General features: G+C 44.6%; 1 protein-coding gene across 10 annotated transcripts in view; it reads right to left on the bottom strand.

The window, feature by feature from the left end:
* Positions 1–15,454, bottom strand: part of mef2d (myocyte enhancer factor 2d) — a 93,254-nt gene that overhangs the window by 50,809 nt on the left and 26,991 nt on the right. For all 10 annotated transcript variants that reach the window (XM_019277297.2, XM_019277292.2, XM_019277300.2 and 7 more), the window contains exon 2: positions 7,111–7,500. In XM_019277297.2, the coding sequence (XP_019132842.1) occupies positions 7,111–7,164 (54 nt within the window). In that variant the 5' untranslated portion in view covers positions 7,165–7,500. The remainder of the gene's footprint in view (positions 1–7,110; positions 7,501–15,454) is intronic.

The raw sequence follows: 15,454 nt of genomic DNA, 5'->3' as shown, positions 1-15,454 counted from the left end.
ATATTGATGAGAGTTTCAAGTAAACTGCTGCATCAGCTCACCACTGGACCTGAAAACCTGAAAGCCACCAAACACCAACACTCCCCTGGAGCCAGTGGGGAGTGTTAGGTCGACTGTGTTTGTTGAGAAACTACAGATTCTTCCTTTCCCTTTTTTTTCTCCTCTCTTCTCTTTTTTTTCCCCCGCGCCCTCTCCTCTTCCCTGCGCGCGTTTTCAGTGTCGTGCCACGACACAGGAGCTGGGCAGTTCTCAGGGACGTATGGCAGAGGTGAAGAGGAAGCTGACAGAGGAAGCTAAGGGAGAGGAGTGGACGAGTAAGAAGCCGCCAGACAAGGTAAATCTGGGACGACTTTTAGTGGTTGGTTGTTGTCGTTGTTGTTGGTGACCTTGCTTGATGTTGACAAACCGAATCAAACACAGATCTTAGTGATTTGGTTTATACTTAACGATTCACCATACGTTCAACTATGAACATCTTTTAAGTCTTCATTGTTTACAGTTTGCAAATCAACTCGCTGATGATAATTGATATTAAAAGAGGAATTCAGAGCTTGTAATTGCTGGTTTTACCTGACACAGACTGCTCTCGGCCGCCCTGCCCCTTACGTGCAAACTAATCAGGCTTTAATGGTTAATGGACACTTATATAGTAAACAGTGATTGGTGACTCTCACTATTCGATCCAACTTCAGATCACCCGCTGCTGACTCTAAGGTGTGCACTTACAAGGGACATACGGAGTTGTATCAACGCATTATAGAGAAAATTGACGTATTTCCGGGCCTTTCGTTACCAACATCGCTTGCTGTTCTTGTAGCCGTTGGTCATTCCACCATTTGGGGACGACCACAGAGAAGAGTTTAGAGTGACCTCGCTTTGCGAGAGGCGAGGGTACAACTAGACGGTTTGTATGAGCGGAGCAATCATTATTCAAACAATGCAACACTTTACCACCAACTACTCACTGATTTTGGTGAAACTGGATCATATTTATGTAGAGTTTCATGTTGGACAGTAAAGTAAACTGCTGCATCAGCATCACCCACTGGCACCTGAAAACCTGAAAGCCGACAAACACCAACACTCCCCTGGAGCCAGTGGGGAATGCTGACGGAGAACAGCGGCAGTGTCGTGCCAGAACAGGAGCTGGGCAGTTTCTATGGACGTAATGGCAGAGGTGAAGAGGAAGTCGACAGAGGAAGCTAAGGAGAGAGAGTGGACGAGTAAGAAGCCGCCAGACAAGAGTAAATCTGGGACTGACTTTTAGTGGTTGGTTGGCTGTGTCGTGTGTTGGTGACCTTGCTTGATGTTGACAAACCGAATCAAAACACAGATCTTAGATGATTTGGTTTAATACTTACAGATCTCACATAAAGTTCAGAGGCTGATGGACACCAACAGTCTTTTAAGTCTTCATTGTTTACAGTTTGCGAATCAACGTGCTGATGATAAATTGATATTAAAATGAGGAATTCAGAGCTTGTAATTGCTGGTTTACCTGACACAGACTGCTCTCGGCCGCCTGCAGCGCAGGTTTGAACTGAATGTAATTGAATTGAATGTGGAAAGAAAGAGAGGAGAAGACAGAGCGGCAAGGAGATAAGATATCGAGGATGAAAGCTAGAAAAGCAGCCATGTGAGACCTTCAATCTCTCCATCTCTCTCTCTCACAATCACTTCATCTCTCGTATCTCTTTTTTTTTTTCCTCTGGCGCGCCGATATGTCTAAACCTCTCTCATCCCTCCTTCTCTATCTCTCTCTCTATCTTCCTCCTCCGTCGCTGATTTCCTCGTCCTCGTTTTCTCTTCCTTTCCCCTCTCTCTCTCTCTCGCTTTTTTTCCCCCACATCCTCCTCCCCCTCTCCTCTCCTCCCTCCTTTCGCGCTCGCTCACTCATTGCTTCCTGCTGCCACAAATCAAATTATATCGGGGTCGTATCCATGGGCAACCGTCTCCCCTCCTGCCTCCCCTCCGCCCCCTGTTTCCCACCTCATCACACACTGCTACCATCATCTTACCTCCCTCCCTCCCTCGCTCTCTCTCTCCCTCTTTGCCCCCCCCTCCCTCCATCTTTATCTCACTGCCTATCTACATATCTCCCCCTCCTCTCCTCTCCTTCTCCCTCTCTCACACACAGAATGAGCAGATAAATTATGTGGCGATGTTGGAAAGGGAGGAAATTACGGCTGTGCAGGATGACAAGAGTGGTCGGTGATGAAGAGACAAGCCGCTGCAAACAACAACTGCCCTGCTAACAAATTATAAGGTCATCCGGCCGGGCGCTGAAAACAAACCAAATGACTGCAAATGTCCCGATAAAAGCCCTGTTTCTCTTTCTTCTTCTTCTTTTCTTTAGATAAAAAGTGGGCGGTGGGGTACCGACTTTGGGTCTCAGTTTCGATCCCGGTGTTTGCCACAAAGGATAAACAAGCTGGAGGTAATTGACATTAAGAACAGAATTGCCAGGTAACCAATGGCAACTGAAGAATAAGACATCCTCGGCGAGGAGAGAGAGAAAGAAAGAAAGAAAGGGGGCGAGTGGTTTCATTTGTGTGTGTGTGTGTGTGTGTGTGTGTGTGTGTGTGTGTGTGTGTGTGTGTGTGTGTGTGTGTGTGTGTGTGTCTTGGCGAGGTTGTGGTTGTGTGGCAGATGGATGAGGAAACCACCACTGACAACCGCAACCTCCTCTCGCTGTTTCCTGTAGCTGAAACCTCTCTCTCATTTGCTAGTTTACGATCTCGCTCACACAAATCAGGTCTGAACAGTCTATAACTAGATGTTGATCACGAGCATGAGCGGCTTTTCCAGATTGATTTTGAATGAATTATCGTGGATGAAACTTGCTTTTAACTCACTCAAAGTCTCAGTCAAATTTTTTATAAGGTTGCCTGCCTGTTTAGCCTTATTTTTCAGGTTTATCTGGTCTATTTTCTCATATTTCCAATGTTAGGCGACTTTTTTAAGGCTTGGATGGACATAAAACTGAATCATCAGTCCAAAAAACGATGTTAGAAAAATATCTGCTACAAGCCTGTGGACATAGGAATGGATGGAGAGAAGTAAAGTAACACATCCAATCATTGGAGCTTACACTGGTGTTTCATGTGTCTGTAAGTTAGTTGCAACAACAGCTGAGGTTCATGGAGATCCTGGTATTTGGAGACACCAGCCAAAACACTAAAGAGTTCATCATCATTCATGTTATTTTCGGTTAAAGTGCAAATGATTATTTAGAAAGGCAACCAGCAGCTTCTTCAACTTCAACTTCACACTGCAATGTACCCTAAGATAGAAACAGATGAACCTTCTAGGTAAATTATTCAAACTTGGTTTTTGACCGGGTGCTCAGAGTTTTTGCTGCTGGAAGAAGGAGGTTTTCAGGCCCCTGGGGTGGGAAACAAGAAGCAGCTGGACAAGAGTGAATCCCGGACTGACTTTTAGTGGTTGGTGAGAGCTTGGTGAAATAAAAGGCTGAAAGACAGACGCCGAGCTGGGCTGACTGCTGCTGGACTAGTCAGTGATATTAGCTGGCTGCTGGGTCTGCTGCTTGAAGTTGTCAAATCAAATCGAAACACAAACTTAGATAAGTTTAATACTCGTTTTAAGAACAAGCAAACAGTAGATTTCAAATGTTTCCATCAGTTAGGTTGGGATGGCTTTAAATACTACAATACCCATGAGCCTCAGCTGCAGCAAATTAAGTTCTTGTTTTGGGGAAAAATGGATCCCAGAATCTGCAAATGAACTGGTTTAAACTGGAAACTGTATAAACTGGTTTCTTGTGTAATCTTTACCGTGAGGTCGGTGACAGTGGAGGGAATACATCATTTTAAGCTGAGTGATTTGATGATTTGTGCCATTTGTTCCAAATGCATCCTGTGAGTCGTAGTTGTCTTGTACCTCTGACTCTTTATGAAAGAAACAGATATTTTCTGACACTGTGGTAGAAAATAAATAGGACGTTTAATGCTGAAACCCTGAATACCTGAACTAACTCCTCACAATCTGCAACTGCATTTCATGTACTTTGAACAGCCTTTACTTGTCATTCCTCTGTCTGGAGGGTAAATCCTAGATTTGCAAAACTCTTGTGAGATATGTACACGTTATTTCCACTTCAAACTATTCTCATCTCTCCGTGTTTGAAGTGCATCTATAGTCGGATTTGGGGGTTTTTCTATAAACGGCATGGAAAGAGAAGAAGGCAGTCGTGGTGGTTGAATGGATCACACACACACACACACACACACACACACACACACACACACACACAGGACTTTCACCCAGAACACCAGAGTTCACATCCTGTGTCAAACAAAGTCAGTGAATCTGGTTTAGGCCACAAATTACGATCATGGTTTAGGTTAAAGTAATACGTCAACGCTGAGTTTTGGCCTCTTTCTGGCAGAAAGCTCTGAAAGCAGATGTACAATCACAAACATTTCCAGACCTGTTCGCAATTTTTTTTATCTCATGTGTCTTTGTCTCTATAAAGAAAAAAAAAAGAATCTGGTATTTGAGCTGCTGTCATGTTTCCAGCCAGGGCCCACACTCTGAACGCTGTTTATTTTGCGGAGCTTATGGCAGCATCACTGAATCAACACGTAGGAGGGTGACGGGCTGCATGTACTCCAAAAAAAATTTCATTTGATTTCCCTTTGAGAAGCTGCACTGTTCATTAGCTGAAGCAACACCGTGCAAGCATGTGAAAAAAGCACTTATTTCTTTACGGGCTTAATAAATCTGTTCCACTTCAAACACAGCGGACTTGTTCTGAATTCTGCTGAATCCTGTTTCACTGTTTAAAATGTGAAATGTAAAAGGTCTAATGTAGTTTTGGTTCGATACGGGCGTCACCTCGGGTTTGCAGCAGTGATTAAGAAACCATTTGCTGCTCGTTAAACGCCTGATCGCGGTCAATGAGTAATCTTTGATTCTGTGTATTACCGCAGAGAGCATCACCTTATTGACAAACCTGATACAAAACGCTGGCTCCATTAACCGGAGCCTGCCTGACCAGAAATACTTGCACCTCCCCTCCTCCTCCTTCTCCTCCTCTTCCTCTTGCTCCTTTATGTCCAATTGTGTACTGATGAGTAACAAGCCATCATACTCCGCTGACCCCCTGCAGGCGCCGTTTGTTCTCCTTTATGGAAATGCAACCTGCTAAGATTGATGGGGGGAAAAGTGAGGATGATTTTTCCGAACCCTACGGCCAGATCGCTGCTCTCACACTGGCTCGGGTCTTATTCAGCCCGGCACCTTGTTTCTCTTCCTCTGCCTCTCTCTCTCTCTCTCTCCGTCTTGTTTTTCTTCTCTTTCTGCTTTTGAAGGTGGGCACGTCAAATCCATTACTCAATCTGTTCAATGGAGCGAAGCCCATTTACCAGTTGACTCATTTTAGATGGATCATTTACCCTTTCATCCTCTCTGACAATGCCATTGATGTAACCAGAGGGACTTCTTTTTTTTTTTTTTTGTGGAATATCATACTTTCTTGCTCTTTTTCACTGTAGGGCGGAAGAAGTCTGAGAAACCCCGTGATCGCTCGGCGTGAGTCATGTGAGCCTCATAAAACACGACGCTATTATATTGTTTTGTTGTGCCACTGCCGAGAGAACAGCCACTATGTTGTTCATGCTACATGGGACATGTGAAAACAGAAGAAAAAAAAAAAAAAGATCCCTGTGGGAATTTGTTATCGCATGAGTTACAGTTTGCTGTCACCGCAATGGAATTCGGTCGCGGAGGAGTGGAAATTTATTCTTTCTTAGATCTGAGCAGGATGGATGAGAGGAACATTTAGATATTCAGGGAGTTCAAGCCAGTCAAACATTAGATTTATTGGTTAACTGTGTCATTTCAAGCTCGACAATGGGCGCCATCGTGACGAAACCTGTAAACAAACAAACTGATAAAATGTTTGTGTGCTGCTGCACGGTACCAGACTGTGTGTGACTAATTATAAACTCTTTTTATACCATAGTGAGAACACTTTTTGTTAAACAAGCACCTATGCATTGTACTTTCAATATGTATTGTCTTTTTTCCTCAGTTAAGGCAAGAGAGTATCGATCTGGCCGGTAGTCAGACAGAGAATCCAGTCAATTTTCAAAATAAAACCCTTCTGTGCAAACGTACGATCGTAAAAACAGCCAAAAGGGAAACAAATGAACAATTTAACGTAGCATATTTACAGATTTAGAAGCATATAAATTAGGGCAATGCTCTCGGTGGGATTTCAAGTTGTGTGGAGAACGGACCAAAACAGTTTTGCGGCTGAGACGTGCCCGGTGGGGTTACGGCGTTATATCGCTTTAACTGTCACTATTATTCATGCTAATTATGTAGACCAATTTGCTGCAAAGAAAGAAAAGAAAACTGTTTGTAAATGTTGTCTTCAGCTGCATTTATAGTTGTGTATTAAGGGGTTCTGTCATAGCTGATGTGCACCATCTCAAAAGTTTAACTCGAGCTCCACGAACAGCAGAACTGTGAGTGACCAGCTCGGGTTGCTGCTTGTATTTCTGGTGCCAGTGGAGATAAAAGAAAGAGAAGAGAGAAAGTAATTATTCAGTAATCAGACGAGGCAAACTTTCCGTCGTCGCTGTGTATCATTAAGTGAACATAATGAAAGAATCACACAGACACATCACATATAATACATCAGTCTCATCTGTGTTGCAGCGGCGATATCTACAGAAGAGATCCGACTCTGGATGGTAAATTAAATTATGTCGTTATCTGCTGCAGTTAACCCTTCGTGTCGAAGTATTGTATTAGTATGTAGAAGTATGTATTCTCATGTCGAACCACAACCTGCTCCACCACCAAACCTGGAGACATACCCATCCACCCTTATTAATCCAGGATTATTACCATCAATCGTTTGCTCGTTTAATCCCTGTTAAGTCTTGTATGAGAGCGTCTGCATCTTCATTAATTTATTCAGCTGTTTCTTTTCATTTGTCACCTGTCTCGGTGTTATTGACGCTCCGACGGCGCTCTAATCAAGTTGCTCGTCACAGACGCAGCTGCTAACCGAAGTGACTTAAATCAGGAAGTTATTATGCACTCAGATATTGCCGGCTTCTCTAATTGGTCGCTAACCTGTCTGTTGCGTTCGTCGGTGATCCTCTGAATCTGAATCTTTTTCCTCCCCATGTTTCCGGTGTTGCGGCGGAGGGAGGGGGCAAAAGGGAGGGGGGGCGGAGTGGCGAGGTCAGAGGTCACGGGTGGCTCTCGTTGTGTTTCTTCCTCCTTAAAATGTCTCTTTGGGTTCGTCCTCCCACGTGCAGGTGACTCTGCTGGAAGCAGGGAGGCTGTCGACTCGTTAATTTAAAGAAAAAAAAAAAGATAAGGAGGAGGAGGAGAGGAAGAGCAGGGTTCGGCGTGCGACGCCCTCTTCAGATCATGGTCCTGTTTTCCTGGGGGCAGGTCATCCACACTCAGGCTGAACTGGGGTCCTCTGCCCTCCCCTTCACCTCAGCTGGGCAGCTCCTGAAAAAAAAACAACAACACAGAAACATTCAGACTGAGAGAGACGGGGGAGAGAGGCTTTGTTTGTATACCGTGACCCACTTTCGCTATTACAAACGCTGTATTTGCTTTCACCCCTTATACACAACAAGGGAATAAACGATGCAGCAATGCATCTGAGGCGCCATCAAATCAGAAGCACATTGAAACATGAAGGCATGGAGGGAGGAGGGAGGGGGGAGTGTTTGCCATGCTCCATACAGAGTGGGAGGCCCTCAGGGGCCCGCGAGGAGGGGAGGCTGTGCTGTGTCAGCTTCATTAGAGGCATCACCGCCACATCACTGATCTGCTGGTCGCCCGCGGCAACCGGCTGCCCGGTCGGGGCCGCCTGACACGCCGAATGTGATTCCCAACAATCGAAGGCAGAGCGAAGAGGAGCCATCGAGTCTGTGGATTCTACATACGTTCATTTTTTATTTTTTTCATTTCCAGACTGCTCTGTGCTGATTCCTTGACAGGGAACAGGTTTAAGTTTGTGTTTGACATAACTGTGTGCCAACAGCGGCAAGAGTGATGTAACAGTTTCTGCATTCGGCTGCATATTATTCTTAAAATTAACCACGGAAAAAAAACATCCAAACACACGATGGGACTCTCAGGACGGATGTTCACAAAGCAGGTACGAGTGGGCAGATACCCACTGATGACATTCAGCAATATAACGACAAGCCGGCCCATGCCGCTTGGAGCCCAGTAATAACATTATGCCTTATTACCTAAGCTGAACGCTGACCTAATTTCATGCGACACAGAGAAAAGATGAAGAGTGTAAAAAAAAAAAAAATTCAGCCGTGCATCTAACTAACCATGTAATAAGGGTGGTCTGCCATGTGCTGATGATTGCCTGATCAAAAAAAAAAAAAAAGACTGGCTATGTTGTAAATTTCAAATTTCAAAAAGGGCAAAAGCGGAGAGCGAGAAAACCCGGACTGTTCCTGCAAATTCATGCAAACTCATGAATGAATGAGAAGGCGGCAGTAGGCCCAGGAATGGCAACAGAGGCGAGGACGGTTTTAGGCCCCGTTTCTACTATTTGTGGATCAGATTTAAAAATAGCGCTCTATATATACATACAGACTGTGTGTACACACACACACACACACACGACAGTGGGAGCCAAGTGGCAGCATTACAGCACTGAAGCATCTGGAAAAGCCGCGAGTATACAGACACCACACCAGCTCTCCGGCATTGTCTGCATTCCCTCCACCTGGGAGAGCGGCAGAAAGAAGAACGCCCAGTATTTACATCCATTCTAATGAAACAAAGAATGCAAAATAGTCCGTCATGAGACTGACATTCCTTTTGTGCTGCCGCCGCTGCTGCTGCTGCTGTGGGCGCTGCGCCGTGCTCGTTTAGAGTGGATGCAATTGGCTTTGCTTTGGCGAGGAGTTGCTTATGAATTATGCACTTGATGGGGAGAGATTGGAAGGGGGGGAAGGGTGGTGGTGGGGGGATTGAAGAAAGAGGGTGTAATGAGTGTCATAATTGTTTTGTAAAAAGGCTTGATGAAGAAGTGGAGGCTGCCAGAGCCTGTATCTACAAGGAAAGGAAATCTACAGTGAAGCTGCAGGAACTGAATGTACAAACCGTTGGCAACATCCTTCTGATATTCAGTTCCAACCTCTTCAGCACAATCGTTTTCTAAAAACCATGTTCAAATCCTCTGCTGCTCTTTATCTTCATCTCCTCTCTGCTGACTGGCCCAGATTTAATAAGAGAGATCAGTAAAGCATAATGAATTCTACCTGGATCACCTCATTAGTGTACTTCTTGAGAAGAGTGGGTGTTCCTAATATGTTGTACATTCATTCTTTTTTATTCGGATTTAAATTACACAGAGTAGAGGTGCTGGTAACATCATTTAGCTCAATAATAAAAGAGGTGTGTGTTCTCTCGCAGCCTTCGTTAGCCACCGTGCCAAAGCAGGGGGACTCGCTCCAGTTGCAGTGAAGTTCAAAGGCAGCGCACTGAGGGATTTGTCTTTAGGCTGTGGGCTGATCACACATGAAAAGGCTGCTTTATCTGCCCGGGGTGGTCAAGTCTCGACCTTTTACCCTTCATGCTGCCGGAGCTTGCGTCCCATGTCTGATGTCAGGCAGAATCTCTGCGCTCACATGGGAAGCAGAGGGCCTGGAGTGTGTCTGCTGCCTCACTGAGCAGGCCAGAGAGAGAGAGGGCTCTGGACAATGAAAAGATTAACGCTGATAATTGGGAATCTGCACCGGGCCCAGATTAGAACCCTGAGGAACGCCTAAGAACGTTTAGATGGTTTATTTCAAAAGGAGCCAGTGACAAGCTTCTTCTTTTATATTTACAGTGGGACTCAGGGAACGTGGACATAAAAGCACAAATTGGAGTAAAGCTTTTGAAGATATAATATTTCAAGTAAAGCTGTTACATCCACTACATTCTTTACAGTTCTTAAATAAGCTGACTAATCGGCTTTTTCCTGCTCCGAACCAAATCAACCTCTAGTTTCCATGCACAATTGTACCAAAAAACACCTTCAGCACACATTTTGATATAATTTCAGTCCATTTCTCTTAAGTGTTGAATTGTGAATGTGTTGAATTTGCATTTTAGAGTTGTTTTGTCATGTTTGGTTGCCAAGACACTACCAGCTGTAGAGAAATCATTCAAATACAAACTGGTAATAAATGTTTAATATGAAAAGAATACTGTGAAAGATTATAGAAACATCATAAATACAAATGTGTCCACTAAGCTTTAGAGAGGGCACGTCGGGTCATAGCCTCGGGGCAGCCCGCAACAAAGATTAGTCCATAAAAGAACAGTTAGAAAATGTTGCATCGCATCATTATCCCTGACATCTGTTGCTGCGTCCGTTAAGCATTTCAAAGCTTCAATCTTCTATTCAACGATGTGGGTGGAAAGCTACGAGCTGCAAGGGCAATATTATGATTCTGACATTTATTCGTGAAGCGAAAGTTGATATAGGGATGTTATTTTGCAGCAATGAATTGTAGTTGCAGGTTTAAGCTTCCTAATACAACCATAGTCTACTACAATCGGACAATAGAAGAAGAAGAAGCTTCCCTTTGGCAATCAGGGGTTAAGTGACTTGCTAAAGGGCACGTCACCCAGATTTTCCCAGTCGGTCAAGGTTTGTGAACCGGTGACCTTCCTACTGACAACCTGCCTCGCTGTCCTCCAGGCTAACGCTGCCCTCGATATCACTGATACATCGGCACCAATGTTTTCCGCCACAGGCTGAATGTGTCAGAACCTGCAGGGCTGTGACTGAGTCATGACACAGAAAAACATGCCACAAAATGCAGCGGGAGACTGGTGTGTTTGGGTCGGGCGAGGTTTGAGTCTACACGGCATTTTGCTGGTTTTCACGAGGAAACGTGACGCGATCAGGTGTTTTGTACAGTAGAATGTTTGGGTCAGACACAGGTGATAATTATAAGACTGAAATTATAAAGAATCTAAAGTGTCCATAGGTGTGTATGTGAGCGTGGATGGTTGTTTGTCAGCCCTGTGATGAACTGGTGACCTTTTCTGGGTGCACCCCTGCCTCATCGGCTCCAGCCCCCTGCGACCCTGACAAGGATAAGCTGTTATGGAAATGGATGTAAAGATAACTGCACCCCCCCTTGCTGTTTGAGATTTCTTTGATTCTGGAGACAAGTGATTCTCAGGCAAGTTCTGGATTGAGAAGGAGAGTCTCTTTTCTGTGATTTTTAAGCTGATTCATGGACGTGTGTTTTCCGATTTGACTGAGTTATGACTCTCTAATCTAAAAATCTGGGCTAAAATCATTTACAGTGACTTTAAAGCGGCGTTATCATCATGCCTACACGATAAGTCTCTAATACAACATTAACGTGTCAATATATTGGTCAGGTCACAGCGCGTGTTATCTGTTTATGCGCTTGCTTGCGTGTGTGTGTGTGTCTGTGTCTTCTTGCGTGTCCATCCTTTACTGCCCTGGTGTGTTAAGTGGCAGCAGAGCAGCCTGGAGCAGAGAGATAACAGTCAGCGGTAGGGGGTTGGTAGTTGAATGGGGGAGGGTTGGTGAAGATGGTTCTCAGCTGCTGGAGCCCTGCCAGAGGACTGTTGAGAAATCCATCACTTTTCCCACTCAGCACCAACATCTGCCGAAGGGCTGTCCGCAGACGACCCCCTCCCAAATGCATCGTCCACACCAAAGTGTGATTACTACAGCCCGGGCTAATCTGGTCCTGTATGCTTTAATGGAAGGAGCGTGGGGCAAATGTTGCAGATGGATTAAACATCATCTACATAATGTGCTTATGTCAACTATGATGAGTGAAAGTCAATATATATTTAAATCAGAGATAGCCACAGTCAAACTCAGGCCAACAGCTATACTAGCGACAACTTCTAGGTCAACTTGTCAGTCAAGAGAAATAACTGAAGCAATAAACTGATATTCACAAGAAAGTGTTAGATTTGGACACTTTATACTGACCCTGAAAGTTGCCCTATGAATCACAGGTCATTGTCTACCTTTGTTAGTGTGGCAGTTGGCATTTTTGAGGTCATTTGGTTCTCGACTAGTGTTTAAATGACTGAAAAGTGAGCAGAAACAGATTTTTCTCTTCAATAAATGCTTGGATATTTAAATTCACGTACAATTGTGAACTTGAAAAAGCATGAAATGTGTACAGCGTCCACTTTTATTAGATTAAAGTCTGTGTAAAGTCAGAATAAAAATGTGTTTTGAGTTTGTCAGACCAAAGAAGAATCTATCTCTCTGCTCAGGGTGGCCTCAGCGTGTCATCGAGCCACCCTTTAAGGACCGCCCACAAAATCCTGAGACTGAAAACTTTAAACCTCTAACTCCACATTTCAGTGACATATTGTTCAAAGTCTTTTCACGTGTTTTCAACAACTATTTTACAATATATTTAATGTATTTTGAAAGAAATCTCAAAATTACCTTTACATGGACTTTAAAGACTCTGAATTCCCGTTTCTCGACATCACTCTTGTTGTGTCACTTAAACTGTGTTGCCTTAGGTTGAAGAATTGCCTGTATAGGCAGCACATGTTTCACTAAAGGCAATCAGGGTCAACCGACAGTGTCTCAGCTCATTAAGATTCAATACTTTGAGAATGACTGCCAGCAGTACAGCTTAAAGAAGACGAGTCCAAGCTAACATTGCAGCCACATCAGTCATTCCTAAAAATATACGTGATACTCTGAGGCACGCTGGATGAAAAGTGTCCAGCGAATAGCAGAGGTTGTATGTCATGATATCTTAACAAATCGAGTTAACTGTTGATGAACGGGAAGAAAAAAAAAAGAGAAGAAGCTCATATCAGTTGGCAGGCCGTGCTGGCAAAATATCACAGTTCTCACTTCGAGATCTGTGGTGGACTTCAAAGATTCAGGTTTCAAGAAGAGAGCGGCTAGAGTCATGACCTCTGTAGCAGGCTATCAAAATGACTGATCTGCGCCTCAGTTTGAAGTCTGCGCGGATCAATAATTCACCGATATTCATTTATCACTCAATGCTCGGCGACGTGATGGACGAAACATGAGATGACAAATGATGCCATCAGATGCTCCGTACGGCTGGGACTCGCATGAAATCAAAGCAGCAGGTGTTCGAGTTTGTGGCGTGCCGAACGGTCCCAACGCTGAGCAAAGACAGCAGAGCCGGAGCAGACAGGAGCCCCGTAATCCGAAATTTATACATCCTCATTAAGAGAACTTAATTACAGCCGCAATGATTAGTCAATTAATTGATTAGTTGTCGACTTTTAAATTAATCAGCAGCTATTTCTATAATCGATTACTCATCTTGTCCAAATTCTCTGGTTTCTGCCTCTTTAATGTGAATATTTTCTGGTTTCTTTACTTTCTACGACAATAAACTAATCTGTCTTCGGGTTGGGGGCATCACTTTAGGCTTTGGGAAACAGTGATCAACATTTTTCACTATTTTATGGTCCAAACAACTCATCAATTAATAAAGAAATTGATAGAAATTATTAAAATAACCGTTAGTTGCAGCCCTAAACTTAATATCTTGATCTTATGTGGCAGATACTGTGGAGATAAAACAATTAGATGGTTGACGGAAAATTGATTTGACCATTTTTTACATTTTTTTAAGCAAAACTGTAAAAAAAATAATAAATAAATCACTGGTTCCAATCAGTTTTTATCATCTTAGACTCCTTTGAAAGCTACATGCACACATTTACTGCTTAAATATGCCTCGCCGCATGAGTAACAACAAAACAAAATGTGATCTTAGAATATTCTATACTCCTATGCAGAGTTTCGGCATCTGATGACCCTTCAAACTCATGAATCTGTTACTGATACTTCACAGGATCATGGTGTCACCAGTGATTCATTCTAAACATCTTAACGATTACAAAAATCAGGATCTCTTGGCCTCCACTGCTTCGATTTCTGAGCCCCTCCCAACTTTACCAAAGAGCAACTAAATAGCTGGAGTACCCCTTTAAGCTGCAAATATCTGCACATGAGATCACTGTCATCACGAAGGCATTAATGCCAAGGTTCATACGCAGCTCGCCAGACTCAAGACAGTGTGAGCATGAATCAGGTTTGAGGGGTAGTCTAATGGACTCGTTCCTCATTGGGGGGCGGAGAAGGAACGGCTGATCGGGGTCGAGGTTGGATGGTTGAGGGAGGAGGGAGTTGGCGTCTAACTGGGCCACTGAATTCCCTCATCTGACCCAGCGAGGCTCGGTTTGCGGCCCAACCTTGAGGGTGTTCTGCCAGCACCAGCTGTGTGATATTTACAGCCTGTTGCCGCATGTTCCCGGAGCAACCATTGGACACGGCTCCCGCCACACTCAGGCTTAAGTCACCCAGCATGCATCTGCGATGCATCAACAAACCCCCGTATCGCAGATTTTGGTGGTAGAAGCGTCGGGCAGGTGGAGGGAAGCGGGAGCATTGTGACAAATAGTGGAGGAAGGGAAGGGAAGGAGATGGAGGAGGGAGCTGCTGGCCTTATATCTGAAACCTGGCTTGTGATTGTGCCTGCGAGTCTACGCTGCCAACCCTGGCAGTGGAATACGATCTCCCTCCACGGCCCCCCCAACCCTCTCCTCCTCTTAACCAATCATGGGTGAGTCTTTGGAGAGGTGGGGGAGAGAGAGAGAGAGATGCAGTGCAAGGGCAGCACTTCTGAGGTGGTGGTGGTGGTGGTTTGGGGATGGAGATGGGATGGGAGGGGCAGCGAAGAGATCTGTGCCTCTCGGCTCGTGAATCACACCCACACTGCCGGGCCGCTGTCAATACCGCAGTCTACCCGAGCACACACACACACACACACAAAAACAAATAACCACACACTCTGACACACACAAAGAAAAACACACACCCACGCATCTAACACAGGGCGCCCTAACTGTCACTGATCTACTGTTTGTGCTCATAGCCTCTGGCATGAATACAGCAAAAATACCCTGATAATACCAATAATACACCCATGCATGGACGTTTGAGCGCGCACACAGACGCACAAAGACGTCTTTTGTGTCAAACGGCTGAGAAAGCATGCGGAGCAGGGAGAGGACTTGTTGGCAAGTCACACAATACTTAGTGTGTGGTTCGTTGTTGACTCTGAGGACTTGCCCCTGTCACTGCGTCATCACCGGCGCGCGGTACTATGCGGTTTGACCTGTCAGGTTACATCACTGCCAAACGTAAACACAGTTCACAGATTGGAGAGGCACACCCACCCCAAGGGAAGAAAAAGTTGCGAGTTGACTGGCTGGTGAACCGGTGGAACAATGAGAGGCAGAGATTTTACAGTTAGGATTGTTGTTTACAAGCTATTGTTGGCACGGAAGCGGCTCATCTGACGAAGGTTCAAGAACTCATTTCATCAAGCCGCGCTGAAGATAATTAAAATATACGAGGAAACAATAG

The sequence above is a fragment of the Larimichthys crocea genome, chromosome XIII (assembly GCF_000972845.2).
Source record: "Larimichthys crocea isolate SSNF chromosome XIII, L_crocea_2.0, whole genome shotgun sequence".
Lineage (NCBI taxonomy): Eukaryota > Metazoa > Chordata > Actinopteri > Sciaenidae > Larimichthys > Larimichthys crocea.
This window is presented reverse-complemented; position numbering and strand designations above follow the sequence as displayed.